This window comes from Stegostoma tigrinum, chromosome 1, assembly GCF_030684315.1.
Source record: "Stegostoma tigrinum isolate sSteTig4 chromosome 1, sSteTig4.hap1, whole genome shotgun sequence".
Classification (NCBI taxonomy): domain Eukaryota; kingdom Metazoa; phylum Chordata; class Chondrichthyes; order Orectolobiformes; family Stegostomatidae; genus Stegostoma; species Stegostoma tigrinum.
The window spans coordinates 51,702,503-51,729,622 of record NC_081354.1 but is presented as its reverse complement, the minus strand read 5'-3'; the positions used below and the strand labels follow the sequence as shown (position 1 = coordinate 51,729,622).

The following is a 27,120-nucleotide window of genomic DNA, read 5'->3' as shown; positions in this document are numbered from 1 at the left end:
AACTTCAAAGGCTGCAGAAAAGATTTACAAGCATGATGCCAGGGCTGGGGGGTTTGAGCTATGAGAAAAGGCTGAATAGGCTGGCTATTTTCCATGCAGCATCAGAGGCTGAAGAATAACCTTATAGAGGTTTATAAAATGGCGGTCATGGACAGGGTGATCAGCCAAGATCTTTCTCCCAGGGTAAGGGAGTCCAAAACCAGAGGGCATAGGTTGAAGGTGAGAGTGGAAACATGTAAAAGGGACCTAAGGGGGAACTTTTAAATGCAGGAGGTGGTGTAAGTGTTGGAATGAACTGCCAAAGGAAATAGTGGAGGCTAGTACAATTACAGCATTATCGGGATGGGTATATGCACAGGAAGGGTTTTGAGGGATATGGGCAAAATCCCGGCAATTGGGACTAGATTAATTTAGGATGTCTGGTTGGCATGGACGAGTTGGACTGAAAGGCCTGTTTCATTGCTGTACAACTCTGTTAATCTAAGTCATGTGGGAATAGGTTGGCTCAGTAAAGTTATCCTAGTTTTGGGGTTCAAAGTAATAGAAAAAAATGCAATTTCCAGTGTATAAAATTAATTTAAAAATTCAAGTGAATGAACAATAGATTTTCCAATTGTTATTCATTTACATGATACAAGCAGAGGAGAATGCCCAGATTTATAACCTCTCATGCTTTGTACAATTCCGAACTTTTACCTTTCTCCTGAAATATGATGTCAGTTTGAAGCTGGGAAGCAACTATGGGTCATTTAAATGACTTGTGATTTATTTACATTTTCAAATACATTAAGATAGTGAGGTTGTTGATTTGTTCGCTGAGCTGGTAGGTTGGTTTGCAGATGTTTCATCACCATACTTGGGTAACATCATCAGTGCACCTCCAATGAAGCGTTCTTGGTCTGTTTGTTATTTATGTGCTCTGGTCTGATGTAGTGCTTTGCCTCATTTCTGGTTCAGCTTTGTAGCGTTGGTGTATGGGCCTATTTCCACATGTTCATTGATGGAGTTCCGGATTGAGTACCAGGCCGTAGGAAGTTCTGTGTGCGACTTTGGTTGGCTTGTCCTCGGATGATTATGTTGTCCCAGTCAAGTTGACAGCCTTTTTTGTCTGAGTAAATGGCAACGAGTGATAGTTCATTGTGTCTCTTGGTAGCTAGTTAGTGCTTATGTACCCTGGTTTTCTCCTTGTCTGTCCGATGTAGTGTTTGTGGCAGTCCTTACATGGGATCTTATATATAACATTGGTCCTGTTAGTTGTGGGTATGGTATCCTTTGTTCTTGTCTGTAGTTGTCGTAGTGTAGCTGTGGGTTTGTGTGCTACTACGACTCCTAGTGATCAGAGTAATCTGATGGTCATGTCTGATACGTTTTTGATGTACGGCAGAGTCACTAGTATATCCAGGTGTGCTGTGTCTTCCGTTGTTGTCTGTTGAGTAAGTACTGGCAGACTATGCTTTTTGGGTAGCCGTTGTTTTTGACCACGAGATTACTCTGACCACTAGGAATCATGGTAGCACACAAATCCACAGCTACAGTATGACAACTACTGACAAAAACAAAGGATCCCATACCCACAACTGACAGGACCAACATTATATATAAAATCCTGTGTAAGGGCTACCAGAAACACTACATCGGACAGACTAGGAGAAAACTAGCTATCACAGAACATGAGCACCAACTAGCTACCAGGTGATGTGACCAGCTATCACTTATTTCCATATGCTTGGACAAAGAAGGCAACCAATTCGAATAGGAAACATAACCATCCTAGGACAAGCAAACTAAAGACAAGTACGGGGTTTTCTAGAGGCCTGATTCTCCACCCAGAACTCCGTCCACAAACGGGGAAATAGACCCAATATACCAATCACTACGAAGCAGAACTGGAAATGAGGCCAACCACCCCATCAGACCAGACCACATAAATAACAAGTGGGACAGACCAACAATGCTTCATTGGAGATGCACTGATGATGCTACATAGTATGGTGACGAAATGTCTGCAAACCAACCTATCAGCTCAGTGAACAAATTATCAACCTCATCAACAATGCGAGCTAAAAGTCTTCTCAAAAACTTTAAACATTATGATAATTATTTTAATTGGGGGAGGTAAGTGATGTTGTAGTAATATTATTGGACCAGTAATGCTGAGACTTGGGCCCATAGGTTCAAATTGCACCACAGCAGGTGGTGGAATTTTAAATTAAATTAATAAATCTGGAACATAAAGCTCATCTAAGTAATGATGTCATGAAAGTACAATTGATTGCTATAAAAGCCCATTCTGTTCTAATTCCCTTTAGGAAGGAAATCTACCATCTTTATCTGGCCAGGCCTTCATGTAACTTTAGATCTACTATAACGTAGTTGACTCCTAGCTGCCTTCTGAATAGAGGTGCTGAATAAATGCTGGACTTGTCAATGAAAGGATAGTAAAGAAAATCACCCAAATGAATCCCAGTGTGCTACTATTAGAACCCAATGAGGGACAGTCAGCATTTAAAGAAAATAGTTAACTGACAACTATGCCACAAGATTTCTCTATTTTAAACAAAAAACTTTACTGAAAGAAAATTAATTAAATAATGTTCACTTTAATAAGTGAATACTACCGTTCATAACTATGTACATTGTCAATACAATGTTACATTTTATTTTGCACCCGCCCCATCATGAGCTGCATTGACCCCTAGGAGATCAATCTAAAGGTGTGCTTACATTTCACTTTAATTCACTTCAGAGTTCAGTCTAAGATTCCGAGGGGCTTTTGTTTTAGCTTTTTGCCTGGCAACCACCCACGTATGCTTTACATGACTGTTAACTGTGGCAGCTTTGGCTCTTTTGTTTGAGTTGCTGACATAAACCCAAATGCCTTCTCTTAACTTACCAAGCTAATTCTGTTGATTGGCACCACCTACATTCCAAAGGGTAAACGATAGTTAGTATTTTCTATGCCTGAAATGGAGGCCTAACTGACTTGTTGGTGTCCTCAGTCTAATAAGATGCAGTCTATGCCAAACCTTGAATAGTTGTCATTTGCTATACCTTTTCTCCATCTGCAGCCTTGTGGCCTACCAGAACTTCTTTGCTAATTGAGCACTTTGGTGCACTTCACTTAAGTGCTGAAGGGTGAAGACAGGAATTTCAATCCACCTGTTCAAAATGGCAGTCTGTGCGCAGGGTTTTGGCAAGAGTAAGTAAGGATGCATTGGTGGACTGCTGAACTTGATTTTTCATGCAGGTGCTCACTCATCCCGTGGAGATATAATTCAGTGTAAAGACTTGATGTATAATAGCGGAGTTTGTCTCTAGTAGCTATCTTTTTCCAAGTGTACACAGTGCTTTTGAAAATGAGATTTTGTCAACATGTCTTCTGTTGCTTCATCAAAATTGTCTTCTTTATGGATGACGCCCGAGGCTCAATAATTAGTACAACTGAGCAAAGCTTGGAGTATCTTGCACGCTGCATTAGAGATACTCCATTGATGATCCTGTCTTCAACAAATGTTGCTTGTTTGAAGAGTGGGCCTGATATGTGGAGGGTGTGTATGAGTCGCCATGTGAAAGGATTCACTGTCTTTTTGCAGATGTTACATTGCAATTAATGTTAAGCAGGAAATTTACTGCTAAGTGCCTCATACTAGTGCAATATATAATTTTGATACCAGTTGTAAGATCCACATTCCTGCATTGCCACTGTTCTTTGCACTCTTCTAACCTGTGATCTCCGTGGCTGCTAACTCGACAGTGAAGATCGTTTGTATCACCTCGGGGTGTCTACTCCTTGTACCTTGTCTCTTTGGAGTCCTGTACGCTTTTCTCCTGCAAGGAGAGAAAGCAAAGTATCAGTGTGAAAAACAGATTGTGTGGAGAATAGATAATGGTAACATTTGTGGAGGGTGACTAAGATATGTATTTCAGATGGCTGTAAGTTGAGGATGTGTCCTTGTTGGTTGTTCAAATGAAAATGTGCAGAAGTACGTTGAGATTAAGAAATGTCTTGAGCTATGAAGTGTGTTCGTCTGAGGAGTGCTGCAGAGAAGAAGTCAGTATGTTTCGGTACCTAAAGGTTTCACCACTCAATTTGCTGTCTTTGTTGGGTAATCTTGTGACACACATCTACCATTCACTGTCTGTCACTTCCAGCCATGCTAGGTGACTTCTTGCCAAGTTCACAGCAAACAATATTTCTTCATGGGTCCTGCTGTCTGTTAGAGTCATGCACAAGTTTGCTTCCAAAGAGGTCCTTGCAGGTGCTCACTCATCCCATGGAGATATAATTCAGTGTAAAGACTTTATGTATAATAGCATGGTTTAGGCTCCTTTTAGTTTTTTGAGTGTTCCAAGTTAGAAATAACTAGCAAAATGTCAATCTTAAGCAAGATGAAAGGTTAGTTTGTTAACTATTTGTGAAAGTTATTAAGTAAAACGTGATGCAGTTATTAGCTGGTGCATATATGCAAAGTTTGAAAGTGGGTACAGATAAAATATATCAAAGATAATGAGATCAGTTTGTTATCATTGCAGGCCTGGCTTTCTTGAAGATTTCTCTTTCTGAAGTAAAGAGGTTGAAAACTTGAAGTCACGGATCAACAGCTGTGATGGTTCTGTAGTCAAATAGTTTGTGGCTCCTTCCACATGTGGACTGAGCTGAACAGTTTCTGTGAAGTTCTTTTCTCTCACTTTTACAGCACTGGAGACTGGCACTTGGTGGCCTGCTTCAACACAGCAGTCCTTTAGCTAGTTTACGTCCTCTGTCCTCATTGAGAACATTCCCTGTCTCTGATGAAGTGTTGTATGGTATCTGTGAGACTCTTGTGGTTCTGGCAAAATGGTTATCACAGCCGCTAAAGCTGCTTTCCTAACTTTGAATCATTGTTTCATAAAACAAAATAAATCGTGTTCGAACTCCTTGTGCTGTCTGCAATGTTTGTAACGAGGTCAGTCAGCTGGACCTCGTAAAACAGAGTTCCCTGATTGACCAGATTAACAGCTCCAGTTGGGGAGTCGTGGCAGACATAAAAAGGTTTTATGTCAGAGCTACTGACACTCTGGTGCCTGACTCTATATGTGGCAGGACTATAGTGAAGGACTGTTCATGAGTAAATAAAGAGTGACTTGGTGACAGCCTCTGTAGAGCAATTTTGGCATCTTTCCAGCTTCCTGCTCTCTCAGAAGATTTGAATTCTCATATTGTGTTGTCTAAGGCATAATCAAATCTTAAGTGTCTTCCTTTGTGACTGATGCCAAAGTAGCACATAGTGGGTCTGTTTTTTTTTGATGTATTAGAACATAGAACATATGTGACTTCTGGGAGTCACTTTTTGAAATGTTATGTACGTTTCAAAAATAGATTAGCCTTCTTATAAAAATATGTATCTTTATAATCATACAGACAGGACTGAGCCCACAGCTATTCTGATCCATGACCTTTCAAGCAGAAATCTTTCCACTGCCAAGTTCTTGACATACTTATGCATGTACTTTAGTCATTAAATCTGGAAGTAGGATGCTAATGTAGTGGCTGAGTTAATGATCATGGTAAAGCCTGCTTTGTTGAGAGTCCAATTCCCGTCTCGTTGCCAGCACCCTCTTCCTCCTCTGATTGTTACGGTTTCCATAAAACTTGGCCCATTATGTCCAATTCTGAGCACCATGCCTTTGGAAAGATCTAATGTCTTAGACAATTCAGAGAAGCACCAAACTTGATCACATCCCATTTTCCACCTTAAGTGTTTACTGCTTCTACTGGCACAAAGTGGCAACAGCCAATATTGTCTGCGATGTGCTATCGCAATTTGCCAAAGCTCTTTCAGTAGACTTCCCAAACCCATGTTCTCGACTGCCTAAAAGAACATAGACAACAGATGCATAAAAACACTATTACCTGTAAGTTTTTCTTCAATTCCCAAACAATCCAGATTTAGAACAATATTGCCATTACTTCACTGCCAACGAGACAAAATCCTAGATCTCCTTCCTAGCAGAACTTGCTGTTACCTACACTTGATAAGTTGTAACAATTCGAGAATGTAGTTCATCTCCACCTTCTAATGGGCGATAGACATGCCATTGATGACCATGTGACATGAAGAAAAAGGAATAGTTTGAGAAAGTATTTGAAATTATGCAAAGTGTTTGCATAAGACTTCTAGTGTGTAGAGGCATATTGTAAGACTCTGCTCCCAACAAAGAAGGGGTGCACATATCAGTGCCAGAGTAAAAGTTGTGTGTTGAGCTTTGGATTGAGGAAAACGGGAACGTTCAGTAGAGGAACACCATGGAGGAGTTTGTAAAAGAGGGCAAGGATTTTAAAGTCAGTTCACTTGGTGATAGGAGCATGTGATTTTAGATCTTGCAACGACTTGTGCTTGTAGAAGGAGCATCGATGACTTGTAGGTGAAATAGAATAGGAATTTCAATTTCCAGTTCTACTTTTCTTCCATTGGATTAGGGAACCTATAAAGATGGAGGTTGATTGGAGAAGTTAGAGAAAGCTGCGCTACATTGAAAGTTGAATCTGAAATTAACTGTTTTTGTTTTAGATAGCGAAGTATTTTATATCATGCATTGTCTGCACAATCCTACCTGTGTTTATATACCAAAACTTTAAAAAACCACATAGTGAGAGTAGCTGCATTTCCTATTAAAGAACTCGTATCTATTTTTCACACTTTATGGTTTGGAAACAACACCTGCCTTTGTAAAGTTTAAGCAAAATTCCATCTTTATCTTTTATTTTCACAGTATATTAAAATTTCTTTTGGGCTAACATTATCAATAACTATATTTTGTCCACTAAATTGAAAATTGTTTCAAAGGGGATTGTCTCAAACATAATTTTACTTTGTTAATCTAATAATTCCTTACGGCTTTGAACCTTTTTTAGATCTTAAATAAATAGGAAATGTAATATTTTTCTCACTTAATGTAAGTAACAGTTCTAATTTATTATTCATCATGATGCAGTACAAGACTCAATGAAAAATCACAAAGCATTCCTCAATTTGTGGAAAATTTTTCTGTCCTAGAAATTTAGTGTAATTTGACTTGTGTACATCATACTTTGTTTATATTCTTCCTTGATGCTAGACCCTGCTTAGAAATGTAGTTCTGGAGAATTTTACATTAGTCGTTTGAAATTTAATTTTAACGTATCTTTATTTTACAGTCTTGTGACAGTAAATGGATTGTCTGCATTCTGTTTCAGTAAGTGGAGATTACAGTCATGTCTTGTTTTAATTTATGCAGAGGGACAGTTAAGAGTTGACGCCAACGTTTCTGTGCATCATCGTGGTGAGCCATATGGTGTGAGAGCAGAAGTGAAGAATATTAACAGTGCCCGATTTTTGGCAAGAGCAATCGGTCTGTGAATGTCCTCCATCTGTCCTAATCTAAATTCTTAACTGCATTGAATTGTGAGGATTATTTTTTTCCTCTTGATAGTGTTTCCAACTAAGGATCATTTACCTAAACTACATCAAAAGAAGTTATCGTTCGTTGTTTGTTTTTGTAGATATAACTTGAAGTTCTAAATGGAAAACGTGTTTTGAAACAATTTATTTGATAGAACTTAAAAAAAAATTGTTACAGAAATCATACTGTAATCATCTGGAATATAATACTTGTTTTATTTGTAACAGATTATGAAATTCAGAGACAGATTGACATCTTGGAGAATGGAGGGAAAATATTAAATGAGACCAGAGCATTTGATTATAAAACCGGGTGAGAATTTATATTGGACTTTTTGCCCACTCAGTGGAAAAGGAGAATCTAAAATGTTAAAATTCAGTTTCTTCTTGACTTTGTGGACTAAGGTTTCCATTATACTACTAAGTTGCTCAGATCAGTAAGAACTCTGCCTTGATTATATATCTGCTAAAGTGACAGTCTTACAAGCAATGCAGTGCAGATACCTCAAATGACTTTAGAAACCCCACTGTTGGGAATGATCATGATGTGGAGGTGTCGGTGTTGGACGGAGGTGGACAAGGTTAGAAGCAACACAACACCAGATTATAGTCCAACAGGTTTATTTGAAATTGCAAGCTTTCAGAGCCCTGAAGGAACAGCATTCCAAAAGCTTGCAATTTCAAGTAAACCTGCTGGACTGTAGTCTGGTATCATGTGACGTCTGATCTTGAGGATGATTAGACCAGTTATGTTCTCTGGCAGTCTCTTGTGCAAAGTGTGCCTCTCTAGAAATGAAGTGAGAGTAGAATTGAATTCTGTTATGATGGCCGTCATTGGACAATGGCATTTGATAATTAAACAGGACCGAGTCTTTGGCTTAGTATTGATCTTTTAGTCAGAGGATCGAAGGTTTGAATCCTTCTGGAGTTCATCCCAATGAGTGGCAATTTATGAATTACTTATTAGTTTGGGTGGTGCCCCCTTATTGTATGGATTCTCGGTGTTCATAAAATCTCTGTTGTACAGGACCAACTACTGAATAGTTTAATGTAAAGGTAGTTTTACAGTTATGGAAGGAATTATTTGCATCATGACCTATCAGACTTTTAAAAGCTGCAAATCCTTCCATTGACTCTATTCTTTCAAAAAGGAAGTGAATTAAGATATGAAATACGTCAAATTGATTCTTGGAGGAACACGCCCACTTCAGGCCTCCCTACAGATCTCATATTTGATGCAATCCAATAGCTAGTCTCTCTTGTCTGTCTCTGTCACTCGCTTTCAACTCATGTAAATGACTTCACGAACCCATCATAACAAACTCCTCAACTCACTGTCACCAAAATCCTTGGGTGTTATCTTTCGTCGATTTCGTCACTTTCCACGGCATTTCCTATGATCTGTCATGCTATCCTACTGGCAGTCATTCTTTAAGTATTGACATCACGTGACTGTGTTTAGACATAACAACTGCAAATTGCCTGAATCCAGCAGTGCATCTTTATGTGTAGCCTGTCTTCCTGCCTGTGCATAATCAACTTTGGAATTTCCCACAAATCTGTCTTTGAGTCCTTCCTCTTGTTCATGTATGCTTTTTAAGATGATCTAATCTGAAAACATGATCCATTGAATTGCATAAAGTTTTGAGCGTTTGACTTCCTTTGACAGAATAATTTAGACTGCTAGGCATAGTTATACAGTTATATTCTGATATGATAGAATCTAAAAGTCTATTTATATCAAAGGAAATTGAGTTACCCAAATCGGGTGGAACGGAGAGATGAAGGATCAGAAGTGATTTTAGTAAATGGCAGAGAGGCCCAAGTAGTAATACAGTCCATTACTCCTATTTCGTATATTGTTGATGAATCAACTTCAAAATGGTGGCATTTAACTGCACCTTGCCAACAATTCCCTCGACCCAGTACCATCGGAGTGCAGCCAGACTGTCTGTTCAATATAGTGTCTTTGAATCAAATTATTTACCAACTAAAAATTGGGTGAACTAAAGAAACTGTTTAAACCCTTATTTTGAACTTTCTTCTTCTGAATCTGAGTAACTGATTCTTATGACTCCCAGTCTCATTGTTGCACCGTTGGTGATCATGGCTTTAACAGCTTGTCCCCACACTTTGAAATTGACTCCCTAAAACCTTGTGCCTGTCAACTTCTTTTTCTTTCATAGAATCCCTACAGTGTGGAAACAGGCCCTTCGGCCCAGCAAGTCCACACCAGCCCTCAGAGTGTCCCACCCAGACCCATCCACCTATAATCCACCTAATCTACACATCCCTGAATTCAATGAGCAGTTTAGCATGGCCAGTCCACCTAGCCTGCACATCTTGGAGGAAACCTGAACACCCAGAGGAAACCCATGCACACATGGGGAGAATGTGCAAACTTCACACAGACAGTCACCCGAGGATGGAATTGAACCCGGATCCCTGGCGCTGTGAGGCAGCAGTGCTGACCACAGAGCCACCATGCCACCCCTGCCATTAAGACTGTTCTTGAAAAATTGAACTTGTTAAGCTTTTCCTTGCCTATTCTGGCTACTTTAGCTTTGTCTTAGCATATTTAATTGTGTCCCTGGAAATCCTTAAGTGTGTTACTTTCTACATCAAAGGAACTATATAAATCCAAGCTGTTATGCCTTATATGTTATTAAAGGTGGAATTGATGAATATGATACAAGTCTAACTCTCTTTATAAAAAGTGCAGGGCAATCATTTGTTAATAATCATTTTACACCTTGAGTTTTTTTTTGTTTGTTTGTTTACCTGAAGAGGGGCAAGGGAATGAATCATGATTTTTATTCCTTCCTTTTTTGAATTTGCTAACCTTTTGATAGATACTCCCACATATAGCGCACCCAAAAGGCAGTGCGTGCTGCTGGGCTATTTAACTGCAAATACTTTACAGCAAACCTCAATACTGTCTCAGCTGATGCCTACATAAGTACATCATCAACTGGAGTCTTCTCTGTTTTAGTTATTATATCCTAATGTTATTTGTGATGTCCTTTCACTGCTGTAACTGAAATCAGCTAAGTCAGCACGGATCATGAGGCACGTTCAGACTCTACATATAAGACTCGGTTAATCTTTGCATCAAATTGCCAAGCTATGACAGGAATCCATTTCACTGACGATAGTGATATCTTTAGTTCTCTTGCAGTTTTAAGTTAAATTTTATTAGGTTTCAGCATGACAAGACCAATCAGCACATATTAGAAATGGCAAGATCACAAAATAGCTAAGGATGAGGCAAGTCATTATTGCATTTTGGTTTATACATTAAGAAAGATTCCCTATTTTAGCATGAAATGGTGAAAAAACAGAAGCAACACAGATGAGAAACTCTAAAAGAGGGAAAGAGTAGGCAGCCATGATGTTGTTGACTTGCCCACCAAGCTGGCTTCTTTTCGTCCAGATATTTCATCACCATGCTAGGTGACATCATCAGTGAGGCCTCCGATGAAGTGATGTTCTACTCCGCTTGGCATTTATACCGTCTGGTCCATTATGGTGAGTAGTGTTATTTCCTGTTTTGTTCTGTGTGGGTTTGTATATGGGGTCCAATTCTGTGTTTGTTGATTGCACTACGGGTGGAGAATCATGCCTCTAGGAATTTCCGTGTGTGTCTATGTTTGGCTTGGCCTACTATGATTACCTTGTTCCAGTTAAACCTGGGACAAGGTAACCATTGTAGCCCAAGCCAAACATAAACACGCACAGGAATTCCTAGAGGCATGATTCTCCACCCGTAATGCAATCAACAAACACATAGAATTGGACCCCATATGCAAATCCTTACTGATCAAAACCGGAAGTGACAGTACTCACCAGAACGGACGGACAGTATAAATTCCAAGCAGAGTAGAGCAATGTTGCTTCGTTGGAGACCTATTGATGATGTCACCTAGCATGATGATGAAATGTCTGAATGAAAACAAGCCAGCTTGATGAGCAAGTCAACAACCTCACCCACACCTTGAGCTACAATTCTTTGCTAAAACTTAAAGTAGGCATCCATATTCAACCTGACTGTTCACTGAGGAATTAATCTGTCTCAGCCTTAGTGAAGAATACTGCAACATCTTTGCTTCACTAAAAAGACTACCTGAAATCTGCCATTTGTTGCAGAAAGAATCAGTGTTTCAGCAGTGTGAGACAGCATCACCAGTGGCTGAAATGATATCTTCTGATTGTTACTTGTTCTCATTCCATTTAGTGTAATAGCTTTTATGTGGCATCTTTTGAATACCTTCTGGAAATCCAAACTTTGAATCCATCCAGTTTCTCTTTATCCACTCTGTTTGTTTTATCGCTAAAGAACTCCATAAAATTTGTTAATGAGGTGTTAAAACTATGTTGATTCTTGTTTGATTATGTTTAGCTGTTCCAAATGACTTGCTGTTTTTTCCCTTAGTAATGAGCCCTAAGCAATTCCCAACAATAGATGTAAGCCTAACTGGCCTGTGGTTTCCTACTTTCTGTCTCTCTTTCTTCTTGAAGGGGATGTCACATTAGTATTTTCCAATCTCCTGGAGACATCCAAGAATCTAGAGAATTTTGGAATATTTGATCAGTGCCTGGACTAACTCTGTAACCATGGACTTTAAAACGTTTGGACAAAGGCCGTCAGGTCTTGGGGACTTGTCTGTTTTAATTCCATTAGTTTGACAAATACTTTGTCCTCATGATGGAAACTGTTACAAGATCATTGCTCCCATTAGCACCTTATCTGTTATCTTTGGGATCGTTATAGTGTTCCATGAAGACGTGCAAAATATTGATTTAAGTTATCTCCTGTTTCCCTGTCCCCATTATTAATTCCTCAGCTGTATTCTGCAAGGGTCCCATATTTGCTTCAATTGCTCTGCTTTTATGTACCTGTTGAAGCTCATGGTGTTTGTTCTCACATTTCTTCCAACTGACTTTTGTAATCAATTTTTTCATCTTTTATTAGCGTTTTAGTCATCTGTTGCTGGTGCCTAAACCCAAAAATCCTCTGGCCGACCACTAGTTTTTGGCACTTTGTATGTCTCAGTTTTTTATTAATTCAATGTTTTTCTTGACCACTATTGATCGCAGGTGGTTCTTCCTTCTCAATGCCTTTTTGATCAGAATAAATTTTTGCTGAACATTACAAAATATCAGTCTTAACGGTCTGCCACTGCTCGTTGACTGGTCTTCTCCTCAGTCAATTTTCCTAGCCAGCATGACACAACTTTTCGTACACACCTTTGAAATTGTTTGAGATCCAAGTTGCTTTCCTTCAAGCTGAATTTGAAATTCAACACGTTATGATCGCTATTGTGATTGCAACCCTATAAATGATCTCAAACAGCAAGATCTCTTCTTAATCCTACCTCGTTATTCAATCTAAAATAGTTTGTTCTTGGATAAGATGTGTCAGTTTTCTACAACCTGCTGGTCTAATAAACGATCTCTGATACTGTCTCCAAATACATCTTTTATGTTACCCTTGCCCGTCTAATTTGTTCAATCAGTATGCAGATTAATATCACCCATGACAATTGTAGTGCCTTCCATATACACACCCATTATTTCCAAATTTGTATTTTGTCTTACAGTGAGGCAGGTGATTTTCTTAATAGTCCACCACTGTTCACAGCTGGTGTGAATATACTGCAGAACGGTAGTATTTGGATTAGATCGGAACAGCTTAGTTTTGTCTGATTTGCTATTTATGCTGTTCAGCACGCAAGTAGTCAGTGAAGTAGCTTCACCAAGTTGATGCCCTATTTTTAGGCATGCCTGGTATGCCTTCCTGCACTATTCATTGGAACATGGTTGTTTTTCTAGTTTGTTTGTAATGGGGAATATGCCAGTCTGAGAGATTTCAGCTTCTGTTTGAGAACAGTTCTGTTGCTGATAATTGACAGCACCTCATGGAATGATCAGTTTCGAGTTGCTAGATCTGCATAAAGCACAATGGAGGGTACTTTTAATGTAAAGCTGGGACTTTATCTCAAAAAGACTCTGCAGTTGTTACTCCTATAGATACTATTACGGACAGATACATTTGCAGCTGATAGAGTAATGAGGTTGATTATGTTTTTTCCTCATCAGCGGATATAGACCCAGTTTAGTTAGCCATATCCTTTAGGGCTCAATCAGTTTTGTCAGTAGTGGTGCTGCGGAGCCACCTTTTGGCAATTGACATTGAAGTCACTCACCACGCGTACATTCTGTGCTTTTACTACCCTTGGTGCTATCTCCAAGTAGTGTTCAACATGGAGGATTACTGATTTATCAACTGAGCAGGGGTGTTAAAGGGGTACATGATAATGTGTTTGAGGTTTCCTTGCCAAAGTTTGACCTGGTACCATGACTCATGTCTTCAATATTGAGGACTCTCAGGTTAACTCCTCACGACTGTGTACCATTATTCTACCACCTCTGTTGGGTCAGTCCTGCTGATGGGACAGAACATACCCAGAGATGGTAATGGTGATGGTGGTGCCTGGAAAGTGTGATTGTGTGAGACTGACTATGAAAAACTATTTCTTCAATAGTCAGCTGCGTCAGCTGTTTCGGTTTTGATACTAGTCCACAGATGCTTGCAACGAGGACTTTGCAGGGGTCTACAAGGCTGAGATTGCTGAGGTCATTTCTCGTGCCCAGGTTGCGCCAGGTGGATTATCCAGTTTTCTTACGTTTGAGACGTTTCGGTGGTTTGGATGTGACTGAATGTATTGCAAGGTCATTTTGTAACGTTTCTGAATCAACTACATTGCTGCGAGTCTTGGGTCACATGTCGGCTGGGCAAGATAAGGGCAGCAGACTTCCTTCCCAAAAGGACATCAGTGAACCAGATCTGTTTGTATGATAATTGACAATGGTTTCAATTTCTTTCAAATTCAGATTCCACCATCTGCTGTGGTGGGATTCAAACCCAAGTCCCCAGAATCCAAGACTCTGAGCCACCGCCTCTCCCAACATCATAAAGTTCATTCTCTGCAGAACCATTACTGCCTCTGTAAGTTTGCACCTCAGCAATGCCAATAATGTATTAAAGGATAGACTATTGAACTGCTGTGACACTCCTCAAGTTCTTTTGCACATATCTGCTGCAGTAGCCTCCAATTACTTGACAACAGTGGATCATCACCATTTGAGGCTGGAGCATCTGGTCCATAGTTATAATAGGATTGGTCACTATATTCCAGTTGAAAAGAATAGGCTCCAGGTTTTTCACAAAAGTTTGTGCAAGGCTGATGTTGAACACCTCATGCTTCTTGCCTATTTTGCAGTTTTTTTGACCTATCAGTTCATCATGCATTTCTGTGCACAAAAGCATTAGCCTTTTTCTGTAGACCGTCCATCAAAATCTTCATCACAGCCCTCAGCGGCCGTTCATGTTTACAGTCTTAACCTTTAGTGAGCTGAGAACTGTTATATCATCTAGTTATGTGTAGTTTTAAATGTTGTTAGCCATTATTAACCTTGGATACCCTCATGATGTATGCACCCACTAAATAGTGTGTTTAGTGCTGGTTATCCTCTACAGTCATGGCAAATGACTTCACTCTATCTGCTAATCAGACATCATGATCCTCATGCTCATTTTCAGCCTCAGTTCAGTTTTGTTTCCTATGTCTCAACATTACATAGACTCCATTTTTATCCTCATTATGCTGAGAAACAATGTCAGTGCCATCCTTAATACTAAGAATGTAGAATCTTTGCCCGCCTTTATCTCTAGTGCAGAATATTAGCTGCTCACATTCAAACAGCTAGTCATAGATTAAGACCACTTTAAAATACATTCTCACTCACACACAGTTGGGTTGATGCACTTCTTAAAACTTAGTTTCTGAACTTCCTCTGACAATTTTTCTGTCATAATTATTTGAAGATGCTTGTGAGTGGATGGGAAATTACCGCCAATCATTAGTGATGAGAAGTATCTGCTTATTGCTTGTCCTTCAGCCTACTACTACATCAGTCCAGTGAAATTCAGGCCAATTGTAGAAACTGACAACACCTATATTGTATAACCTGGCAACAAAGCCTTGGAGCTTCTGGTTCCAACCCTTACCATACATCATACTTATCCACTAATCTATTGGAAAAATACTACTTGCTCCACAGTGGAAAGTTCCATATTATCTAATAATGAGTCCTGGAGAACCATAATGCCGTATTGGGCCACCAATTAGAATATTTTATTAAGTGACCAAAACAGAACTGTGTAGTTGTATTTTGATAAATTGAGATGACAACGATTTTAAAGACATGAATATGTTAGATTCTAGAAAATAATATTTTGGCTGAGATGTTAATTTTAATGATTAACATTTTAATGATTTTCAGGCAGACCATATCTATGAGAGACAAAGAAGGAAAGCAAGACTATAGGTAATTAGGATTAATTATAGACAATGTATATAATGAATATTGAACTCCTGATTCTTTCTTCTTTGTTTTGAACGTGTGGTAACCTAAGGAAAAATGTTCCTTTGTTATCCTCAGAAGGTTCAACCTCTGTTCAATTCAAAATGGCTTGATATTTATCCTTGCAGAGTATAATCTAACAAGGCCATTCATTATCTGTTACAATTAGTTATTGCATATTTTATCATTCACATGTATTTTAGTAAGAGTATTTTACATTTTGCTTTTAGGTCAAACATAATATTTTATATTTACTTGAAAACAAAATTGCTAATAATATGTAGCTAGTGTAGTTTGTTTCTGAAAATGCCTTTGGCGTTTTCCAACTTCTCTCTGAATCCATTGCCTAATGGTAAATAACAGTGCAGTTTCAAGCCACAAATGGTAAACTTGAAGTTACAGTTTTCATCATTAAGATTTCTTCCATTACTATCTTTCTTTCATATGGCAGAAGAAACCGTCAGGAATACAGACTGCGATCAGAAAAGCTCTGAAACAATATTGAAAAAGATACAGCAAAAGTCATTAGATGCTAGCCCAATAAACCTTTGACAAATTTTGTCATTGATTGTTGAGAAATTTCACAATCACAAGGAATTAAAGCAGAAAAGAAGAAGATAGAAACTAAAAGAACTGGACTTGTTTCAGTGTTCATTCTTGAAATACTGTTGATACATGATTACATGAAACACTTGGAGTGAATAGGATATGCAGTCAAACATTGAGCCAATGTTGATTTTAGCTAAAATTTTCTTGCTTCCCAGCAAGCAGTCTTTATGTACCTTAAATTTGTAAATAGGAAAAAAAAATTGATTTGCAAATGGAAGTGTTAAACTGTGCACATTCATTTTAACCAATATTTTGATTAGATGCTTTAACATTTGAAAATAAAAATTGCATATCCTTAAATGGAGCAGTGCAAGATTAACATTGTACAGTGACGTGCCAATAACTGGACATTTAATAATCCATTTTAGGAATTGAGAAACACAGTTGTGAAAACTTATTTTGTAAGCCTTCTATTCAATATTTATCTTATTCAAGATTAAACAACTTTAAAATTAATCCTGAGAAGTTTAAATTTGCTAACATCTTTAAAATGTTTAAGGTTCATGCCCGAACCAAATTTGCCTCCACTCGTTATTTATGACAATGAAAATCTATCTACTAATGTGAATCCTGAACAAGTGGTGAATATTGACCAAATTCGTGAGCTGCTACCTGAGCTACCTAACGCTAAAAGAAAAAGACTGGTGGAAAAGTACAATATTCTTGCTGAACATAGCTTCACATTAGTGGTAAGTACTTGTATTTAATGTTAAGATTCACAGTATATGGTTTATTTTCGTAAATACATGTTTCTTATAAACCAGAGCTCAGTTAAAAAGAAAGTTGAATGCCCTTGTGTGTAAAACGCAAAAGATTTGTGTGCAGGTATGGCGAGTATTTAGAAAAGCTAATAGAATGTAATCATTTAATATGAGAGGAGTTGAATGCTAAAGTATGAAAATAATGTTCAGTTATACAGGGCATTAGTGAGACTACGTCTTTTAGTTTTAGTGTATATTATTGATGTCACCTTGTTTAAGTAAGATGTAAATGTGTTGGAAGCAGTTCAGAGAAGGTTTACCAGATTAATGCCTGAATAGGTGGGTTGTCTCACAAGGAAGGGCTGGACAGACTACGCTTTATTCTGCTGCAATTTGGAAGGACAAGGGGCAACTTCATTAAAACTTGTTTGAATTTGAGGTATCTTGGCAAGGTAGATGTGGAAAGGGTGTTACCTCTTGTGGGAAAATCTAGAACTGTTTAAAAATAAGGCATAACCCATTTAACTAAGAAACAGGGTACATTTTTTTTCTCGGAGGTCATGAGCCTTTGGTGCCGTCTTCCTGAAAAGGTGGAAGCAGAGGTGAATAGGTGAATGCTTGGTAAGCAAGTGGATGAAATGTTATTAGGAGTAGGCAGGAAAATGGATTTGTGGTTACTATCAGATCAGCCATTATATTATCAAGTGGCAGACCAAGTTTAAGGCCCATCCAGTTTTTTTGTTGATGTGTTTGTATAAATAATTCTGAATTCGGTTTCAGTTATTACATTCATTTTTACATGAACTGATGCACCAACTGGCAGTCACTCTAGCAATTCCAATCTTGTTTGTAAAAATTTCAAAGCTGCTGCCATCTGAAAATTCCACTGACATGTTGATCACACTGCCATTGACAAGGTGGTTAACAAGACCTGCTTTACTTTTGGAATGTAACTTAATTGAAATTCTGATCCCAAAAAATCACCAGAAAATGCTTCTCAAAATAATTTCCACCGATTCTATTGTTAAGAACATGTAAACATTTTCCTGCCACAGATTTAGTACAAAAACATGGCAGACTTCATTTGCAAGTGATGTGTTTTATGCATAAGTGCTTTGTATCTTTATGTGCTGTCATGTTGGGAACGATGCCTTTGCAAAACATATGTTTCTAACAGCCAAAAAGTAAAAGATGATGTTTTAACTGCATGGTCACCCAATAAATAATTTAAATGGTATTTATTTGGGACAATATTAGTAATTTTTAAATTATTTAGGATAAAAGATATCAGTTGAATTAGTATTGGTGCAATCTTCAAAGTTAGGGCATATCACAGCTGAGTATTATTCTGTACTTATCATGGAAATACACTCACTCTTTTCTTCAAGGATTGCAAGTTAATTATAGTACCCTACAAATAATCTATTTTTAAACAGCGACTCTTTACAGCAGCACTAATATAGGGTTTTTAATGTAACAGAATATCCTAAGTATTAAGACAGGTGAGAAGTAGGTTTTAAGGAATATCTTCACAGAGAATGATGAGGCGGGGAGGATTGGGGAAGAAATTGCAAAAGTTTAGACTCAGTAGTGAATCAAGAATGCTCAAAAGGACAGAATTTGAAGACCTCTGAAATCTTGGAAGACTTGAGAATTGGAGAAAGTTACAAAAATAGAGAGTGAGCCCTTGTAGAAATTTGAAAATTAGGATGAGGATTTTGAAGTCAAGGCACTTCCAGAAAAAGAAGACTCCGTAATTCATCAAATGCAATGTATTGGTCATATAGGATTGATAGAAGTTAGGAAGTGAACAATAGAAATTTTGTTGCATAATGAGAGGCGACCCTATTGAAATACAAGACTTTACAGAGACTGAACAGGGTGCGTGTTGTAAAGGTTGTATCCCTTTGTAGGGGAGTGTGGAACCAATGTGCATAATCTCTGAAAAAGAGCTGACAATTTAACACAGAGATAAGGAGGAATTTCTTCTCTCGAAGAGTTGTAAATCTGTCAAATTCTTTACTACAGAGGGCTGTTGTGACCAGGCTATAAAGTATACTCAAAACTAGGATATCCAGATCTCAGTTAAGCAATTGTAGATTATGGGATAAAGACAGGAAAGGAGCTATTGATTATCAGATCAGCCATGATATCATTGAATAGCAGAACAGACTCGATGGGCTGAATGCCCTACTTCTGCTCTTGTGTCTTATGGCTTCAGTTATGTTTACAAAGTTTGCAAGCTGGCCAGGAGAGATAAGGGAGCACAGAAGTCATTCAAGGCACAAAAGAGGCCATTTGGCTCACTGAATTTATGGTGGTTGCCTGCAAATCAAATCAGCCAGTCCCACTTAACCTCTACAGTCCTATCCAGTTTCCTTTTTGAAGTCATTGATTGTTTCTGCTTCCAGTTCCTTGGTGACAGTGTGTTCCATGTCATTATCACTTGCTGTATAAAAAAATGCTTTTCACAATTCCCTGTATCTCTTGCTCAAAATCTTAAATCTCTATCCCTGAGTTCCTGTACCATTAACTAATGGGAAGAGAATCGGAACTAGTGGGATTTCTTATGAACATTCCCTGGAAAATCATTTTGTTTCCGTATGGGGTACCCCCAAATGGTAATGCTCCCATGTGAAGAGGAGTGAACTGACTTCCTTTCTTTATTCAACTCCACCCTTGTTTGGTTTGCAACAAGTTTTTAAAAAAGGATCCTTGCCCTCATGAATATAATTTCCCAATCTAAATGTATTTATGTTTCAATAATAACTAATTTAACCAGACTGTCTTTACATAAAGAAAACTGTGGATTTATTGACTACTAAAAGGCAGGAAAATGTAATATAACTGACCCACACGGATTAGAAGCGAGAGGTGAGTCCAAAAGGTGCAGGTCAATAAAAAGAGAACATACAAATTCATCTGTGGCTTCTTTGTAATAATTTGTGAAACATTGCGATTATTAATATGGGTTATTCTGGCAGCTCTAATGTTGGCAATTGGTTAGTTGTCTGGACATCCTTGAAGTTAGCTGAAAAGAATTTGTCCAGTTTCCTTCAATAGTGGCTTTGATTACTCAACTGATCAGAGAGTGAGAGAGACTTTATTCGTTATTACTTGCACTTGCAGGAATGTCTAATGGAAGTTCTTAGCTGTTTACGTTCACAGCAGACTTTTTAGTACAGTGTAACTCAAACCCCAAGCACACAAAGTCTTTTGTGCAGAGATGCCTTTTTTTCATCTCATATCATTGTCCAGAGTCTGGACACAGCCCACAGAAGATAATTTTTTGCGTAGAAGACTAAACAGACCCTAATTATCTTTGTAACCAAAGGAAATTACACTTCAGTTGTTTGATTGGCATCTCTCGCTTTGAATCATTGTTGTCTGGAAATCCAGGACCCCCTCCAAGTGAAGCATTCCACGGTTACTCTTGAGGGGCTTAGTGAATTTTTCCAATCTGAAATTTATAAACATTTTAGAAAAAGCCATTTTCTAATCAACTTGTTCAGGAATATTATGACACACCTCTGAAACAGGGGCGACTTGAACCTGGTATTGGTCAGTATTCTCAGTTAAAAGATACTTGAGGGAAGTGTTGCACTAGCTTTGTAACAAAAAGAAAATATAAATATTTTGTTAGAAATTCGTATATTTGCTAAGTTACACTGGCGTTTTGTTCCCATTGTGGACTGGGAGCTTGATGGAGATCCTGTGAAGCTGCTACATTTCAATAGGGTAGTGTGAAACTTTAAAAACATTGAATTGATGTGCTGTTTTCTTCAGAATGCTGTACTATCCTTTTGTTGCATTAGTTGGAGCGTCTATATTTTATGTTGCAATATTATCAAATATATTGACATTTTTGATAAATGAATCTGTATTAATTTCAATTGTAATTGAAACTTACTGTTTTTTGTTTCTAATGGATGCTTTTTTTAAAACAAGCAGAAACAAAGTTTCCAACTGGCTAAATGACAGAACCTGGCCATACAGACTTATTACGTGGTCTGTAGTGTGTTGGCTAAATTTAGCTAGAGAGGGAAGGAAACCTACAACTGGCCCTTGTTAGTTTTCTGGCATTATTATTAGTAGTAATATAGCAAACGGTCATTATCTCCTCACTAGGTTTTTTCCATGTATTTTTCTCATGGTCTTTGATATGGAAGGTTGGGGGGAACATCAAACAAAAAAATTAAAATGGTAGAATATGTTGTGAAGCTTTTGCATTTTTCCTTCTTACTTTGTTTCACAGAATGAAGATGGACTTGTACAATTCTTTGAAACTGTTGTGGAACAAACCGAAGCTAATCCAAGGAAAGTGATTGGTTGGATCCTTAATGATTTCCTAGCACTCTTGAAACAGAATAACCTCCATGTAAACCAAAGGTGAGAAGGTGTACTGTAATTTTCTGTAAACAATGTTCATCCTTTTTTAGTATGTATCATGTTACTCCATCAGAAAGATGGCTTGAACAATGTGCCAATGTAACTAATACCGAATTTATTAAAATTTACTGCTTACTACTTATAAAAACAGTAGGGCAATAATAGTTTGTGACTATTTAGTAATAATTTGTGACATCATCAACAGGGATACAAAAGCCCAAAGGGCAGTTAAGGTGTAAAATTCTTGATCTGCATTCAAGAGAACTTCATTAGCCAGCACGTAACAAGCCCAAGAAGAGGGAGCCAATTCTAGATTTAGTGGTAGGGAGGGAAGCCGACCAGGTGGACGAAATAGCAGTGGGTCACCATTTTGGAGATAATAACCATAATATGATTTGACTTCACTTTATTATGGAAAGTGACAGATAGAAGTAAATGTTCAAAATTTGAGAGGGTTTAGGAGTAGAAAACTTTGCAAAGTAGAACTGACAAAAATAGACTGGTTACAGCAACTTGAAGGAAAGTCAATTTGTGGAGGTGCTGGTGTTGGACCAGATGGACAAAGTCAGAAGCCGCACAAAACCAGGTGATAGTCCAACAAGTTTATTTGGAATCACAGGCTGCCAGAGTCCTGCTCCGTCATGAGGTTAAGTGACTTTACCTGACGAAGGAATGGCACTCCGAAAGCTTGTGATTTCACATAAGCTTGTTGGACTATAACCTGGTGTCATGTGTCTTCTGACTTTGCAGGAAAGTCAGTGGCAAATCATGGGAGGCATTCAAAAGCAAGATCAATGCCCACAATGCGACTTATCCCATCAAGGAGCAAAAGCAGATACTGCCAAATCTGGAGTTGCCTGGCTATTCAGAAGAATAAATATGCAGAAATATTGGCTGGTAAAATTAAGGAAAATCCAAAGATGTTTGATTAGTACATCAGGACCAAGAGGATTCCTAACAAATGTACATCGTAATTAGTGCACAGATACAGAAGATGTGTTAACAGAATATTAACTTTGATTTCTCTCCACTGATGCTGCCAGACCTGCTGAACTTTTCCAGCAATTTATGTTTATGTTACAGAAGATGTGTGTGGGGTTCTAAATGAGTATTTAATCTTGTCTTTTTGAGGGCGAGGAGTCATGGAGATATTCTAGTTAAAGAGGAGGAATGTGAAATATTAGATGAAATAAGTGTGATGAGAAAAAGTACAGGAGGGACTGACTTTCTTGAAGGTTGCTAAATCACTGGGTTGGATGAATTATATCCTAGGCTATTAAAAGAAGCCAGGGAGGATATAGTGAATGTTGTGGGGATCATTTTCCAATCTCACTAAATACAAGTGAGGTACTAGAAGATTAAAGATATGCAAATATTTTACTATTATTTGAGAAGGGTGCCAGGGATGACTGAATAATTATATTCTGGTCACTCTCACTCCAGTGGTGAATCAGTTACTATAATCAATATTGAGACATCAGATTAACTGTTACTTGAAGAGGCGCAGGTTAATTAGGAAGAGTAAGCATGGTTTTGTTGAGGGAAGGTCCTATCTTGTAACTTAAAAGTTTTTGAGGAAGTAACAAGGAAATTGCTGAGGGTAGTGTAGTGGATTTTGTTAGAGCATTACCAGGCCCAATCTAACATACTATTAAGAAAAATTACGCGATATAGGAAAATGTGGTGCGTTGGATCCAAAATTGATTCAGTGACAGAAAATAAAGGATGGTGGTGGGTTTCCAGTGGTACTCCACAGGGCTTAGTTTAGAGTCCCTTGCTGTTTGCAGAATATATTAATGATTTAGACTTACATGTGGGGAGCAACATTGGCAGATATGCAGATGATACAAAAATTGGCCAAGTTGTTGATGGTGATTGGTGAAGAGAAATGGATGTTGATTGCAGAAAGGTAAGCAAGGTGCTGCAAAAGTTGGAAATTGGAAATAAAAGCAGAACGTGCAAATTTCACAACATCTATCGAATGGAAGAAAAGTTTATGCTTTGCGTTCAGTATTATTTTCAGAACTGAAGGGGGCTGAATAATGGTCTGTTTTGTCCACATCACAAAAAGAGGAGAAGCAAGTGGAACAGATAGTGAGTGTGCTGAGAATAAGACACAGGGGGTGCTAATGATAGGAGATGAACGAGGTTGATAATTGAGTGACGAATGAAATTCAATCCAGAGAATTAAGACTTTGCATTTGAGGAGAACAAATAAAACAAGGTAATACGCAATACTGGAGAGGGTATTGTGAGACCACAGAGTTCACAAGTCCCTGAGATTGGCAGACAGATGGATAAGATGGTAAAGAAGGCTTGTGGGATGCTTTCATTGGTGAGGGATGTAATACTGGGACAATTATAAGGTACTGATTAGGCCATAGCTGCTGTTTTGTATACAGTTCTAGTCACCACATTACAGAAGGGGCATCATTGCTCAAGAGAAAGTACAGGTGAAATTTGCAATAATACTGCAGGGCTTAAAGTCATACCTTTGTGGAAAGATTGGATAAGCTAGGGATTGGATAGGCTAGGGTTGGTTAGAATAGTGGAGACTCAGGGGTGACTTAATCAAGGTGTACAACATAATGAAAGGTTGAATACAGTGGGCAGGAGGATCCAGCAAAAGCCCAATTACCAGTAGGCACAAATTCTTTCTAATTGGCAGAAGAATTAGAAGGGACATGAGGGAAAAACGTTTTCATATTGTGGGTGGTGGGTATCTGGAATTCGCCACCCACTTTGGTGGTTGAGGCAGAAGCTCTCACTCATTTAAAAGGAACCTGTACCTGCACCTAAAGACCTGTAACTTGCAAGGCTACAGATGAAGTGCTGCTAAATGGAATTAGAATGGGCAGTATGATACAGTTTACTTCAGGGATCCTTGAAAATATGCAGGCAAATGATGGACTAAATAAAATGCTCTCGGAGTAAAGAATGCTTTAAAATACCTCTGGGCATAGATAAAACAACAATGTCTAAAAGCTTTTTGAGAAAGATGAATAGAAGTGGTAACAGATCAAATATACACCACAGGATACATTCCAAGGGCTTGTGACACTTAAGAAATCTGCAAGAAAGGAGTGCAAGAGTGCCAAGCTTAGTAAGTTACCTCATTAAAATGATCTTGAAAATCATAACAGAAAGAATCAGTACATTTGAAGCAGAAAATGGCAGAATGCAATCTTTAAATTTGGGCCTGAAGTAGGAACAAATAAGGAAATATTTAATCTAAGAATAATGGTCTATAAATATCTAGTTGTAAACAAAGGCATTTGTATACGCTTCATAAATTTGGAAAAAACATTTGATCAAATCTTTCCTCACAACCTAATTAATGTGCTGCTGAATGTAATATTGACACGAGAGATGTGGGATTTATCCAAAGACTATATTAGGACCAAATAGCAAGCAGCAGACTAGAAAGTGGACAATCTGATCTGTTTCAAATGAAGACAGGAGTACGGCACGGTTGTGTACTATTGCCAAAATTATTCAGCCTGCATACAGATCAAAAAATATCACCAAATCAGAGATACTTCAGGGTTAAAATGTGGAGGCAAGGGTGTAACAAACTTGGGATATGCTGGTGATACAACCAAATCAGAACAGACCCTACAAAAATAGTGTAAATCAAGTACATTGAAGAAGCATAGTATATGGATTGAATATGAAAATTAAATTGAATAAAACAGTGGAAGCCAGTAGTTTTACATAAAAGAAACAACAGTGAAGATTGAGTAACTGCTGTCACAAAGGAACAGGTAAGTAAATTGCTTCAGAGATAGTAGGAACTGCAGTTGCTGGAGAATCTGATTTTCTGAAGAAGGGTCTAGGCCCGAAATGTCAACATTCCTGCTCCTCTGATGCTGTTAGGCCTACTGTGTTCATCCAGCTTTACACCTTGTTATCTCAGGTAGGTAAATTGATCTATTTTGGATAAATTTAACATAAGACAGCAATCATAATGCAGAAGTTAGAAGAAGGATATAGATAGACAGACAAAGTTTTGTGAAAATGAAGGCTTTGTTAACGAGAAGGCACAAACTTATTATCAGTTTTAAAAACTGATGAGAAGTTAGATTTGGTTCAAATTCCTTTGTACTTTGGAAACCCACACATTGTGGAAGAAGATCGAGGCCTTTGAAATGTGAATGCTAAGACATATTCCACATACAGAATAGAAGACAAATGAAAAGTGCTTAAAATAGAAACAACAAATAGAACTTTTTTAAAAAATGACTTCTAGTTAAAGAAAATTTCAGTATTTCTGTCATTTGATTGTACCTGAAAAGCTGCAGAAAATGCTTCTAGATGGTAAAATGGAGGGCAGCAGAAAGGACCCAGCTGAGGTAGATGAAGGTGTTTATGGATGAGCTAGAGTGGATCTGTGAGGATGGTGCAAAAGACACAAGCATGGCATTTTGTGACAGCAAATTCCCTAGATGACATAGCTACAAGTAGGTTAAGACAGTGCAGGGGATAATACAGACATTTGTAGTTGCAGGCATTCTCTGAGGAGAAAGGTGAAATATTGGGTGTGGTAAATATTGTGAATGAATAAATGTTAAGATATTTGATGTAACTGAATGTTGATAAGCGTCCAAGTTCATCTGAAATCTATCCCAAGGAGCAGAGAGCAAAATTGGAAAGGCTTTAACTGTCATTTTGAAAATCTACCATATTAATGGACACTCAGCATTACGCTGTTGCTTTTTTAAAAATGTGATATACCAAGTAACTACAGGCAAGGCATCTTAGTTTCAGTGAATTATTGGAAAACTTTGATGAACATCATAAATAGTCATGTAAAAAGACACAAATTAATCAAGGACATTCGCATCTTGGGATAGCCCTATCATCCTATGGACCAATTTAGTGAACATTTGCTGTACTGCTTCCAATTCAACTTTTCTCTTTCTTTATAATAGAAATCAGAATTGCAGGTGTGGTCTTGTCAAAATCCTGTACAGATCTAGAAAGATGTTTTTTCTCATTCTTGTAGTCCAATCCTCTTGCAGTAAAAACCAACATGCCATTTGTTTTCATAATTGCTTATTGAGCCCATGTAAGTTTCACGTCTTTTTAAAAGTATCCTAGTTTTCTATTATTACTGCCAAAGTGAATAATTTTACATTTTCCTATGTTACAATCTGTCTGCTACCTGCTCACTTAACCTACCTAATCTCTTGGCATTGTCTTATCCCTAACAGCTTAATTTTCTGCCTAAATTTGTGTCAACAACACATAGATATATTAACTACCTCTTCACCTAAATCATAAATATTGATTTAAAATAGTTGAAGCTTAAGTACTAATCCTTGTGGCATCCTGCTAATCGCAGATTGTCAGCTCAATGTCCTGTTATGCCCACTTTTTGCCTTCTGTCTATTGAATCAATCTTCTTTCCTTGCTCATATATTAGCTCAAACTCCATGCATCCTTATTTTGCCTATTAACCTTTTGTGTGGCATTTTACCAAATATCTTTCAGAAATCCAGCTTTAGTATAGCTACTGGTTCTCCTTTATCTATTATGCTAATTACATCCTTTAAAAAAACACTTAAATAAAA

General features: G+C 37.9%; 1 protein-coding gene across 4 annotated transcripts in view; it reads left to right on the top strand.

The window, feature by feature from the left end:
- The window catches only part of gatb (glutamyl-tRNA(Gln) amidotransferase, subunit B), a 61,538-nt gene that overhangs the window by 12,490 nt on the left and 21,928 nt on the right, over window positions 1–27,120 (top strand). For all 4 annotated transcript variants that reach the window (XR_007247499.2, XM_048530344.1, XM_048530363.2 and 1 more), the window contains 5 exons: window positions 7,258–7,371; window positions 7,650–7,734; window positions 15,768–15,812; window positions 16,957–17,146; window positions 21,414–21,547. Coding sequence is in view for 3 of the 4 variants with exons in the window: in XM_048530344.1 (XP_048386301.1) it covers window positions 7,258–7,371; window positions 7,650–7,734; window positions 15,768–15,812; window positions 16,957–17,146; window positions 21,414–21,547 (568 nt within the window). In the remaining variant the exon portion in view is untranslated. The remainder of the gene's footprint in view (window positions 1–7,257; window positions 7,372–7,649; window positions 7,735–15,767; window positions 15,813–16,956; window positions 17,147–21,413; window positions 21,548–27,120) is intronic.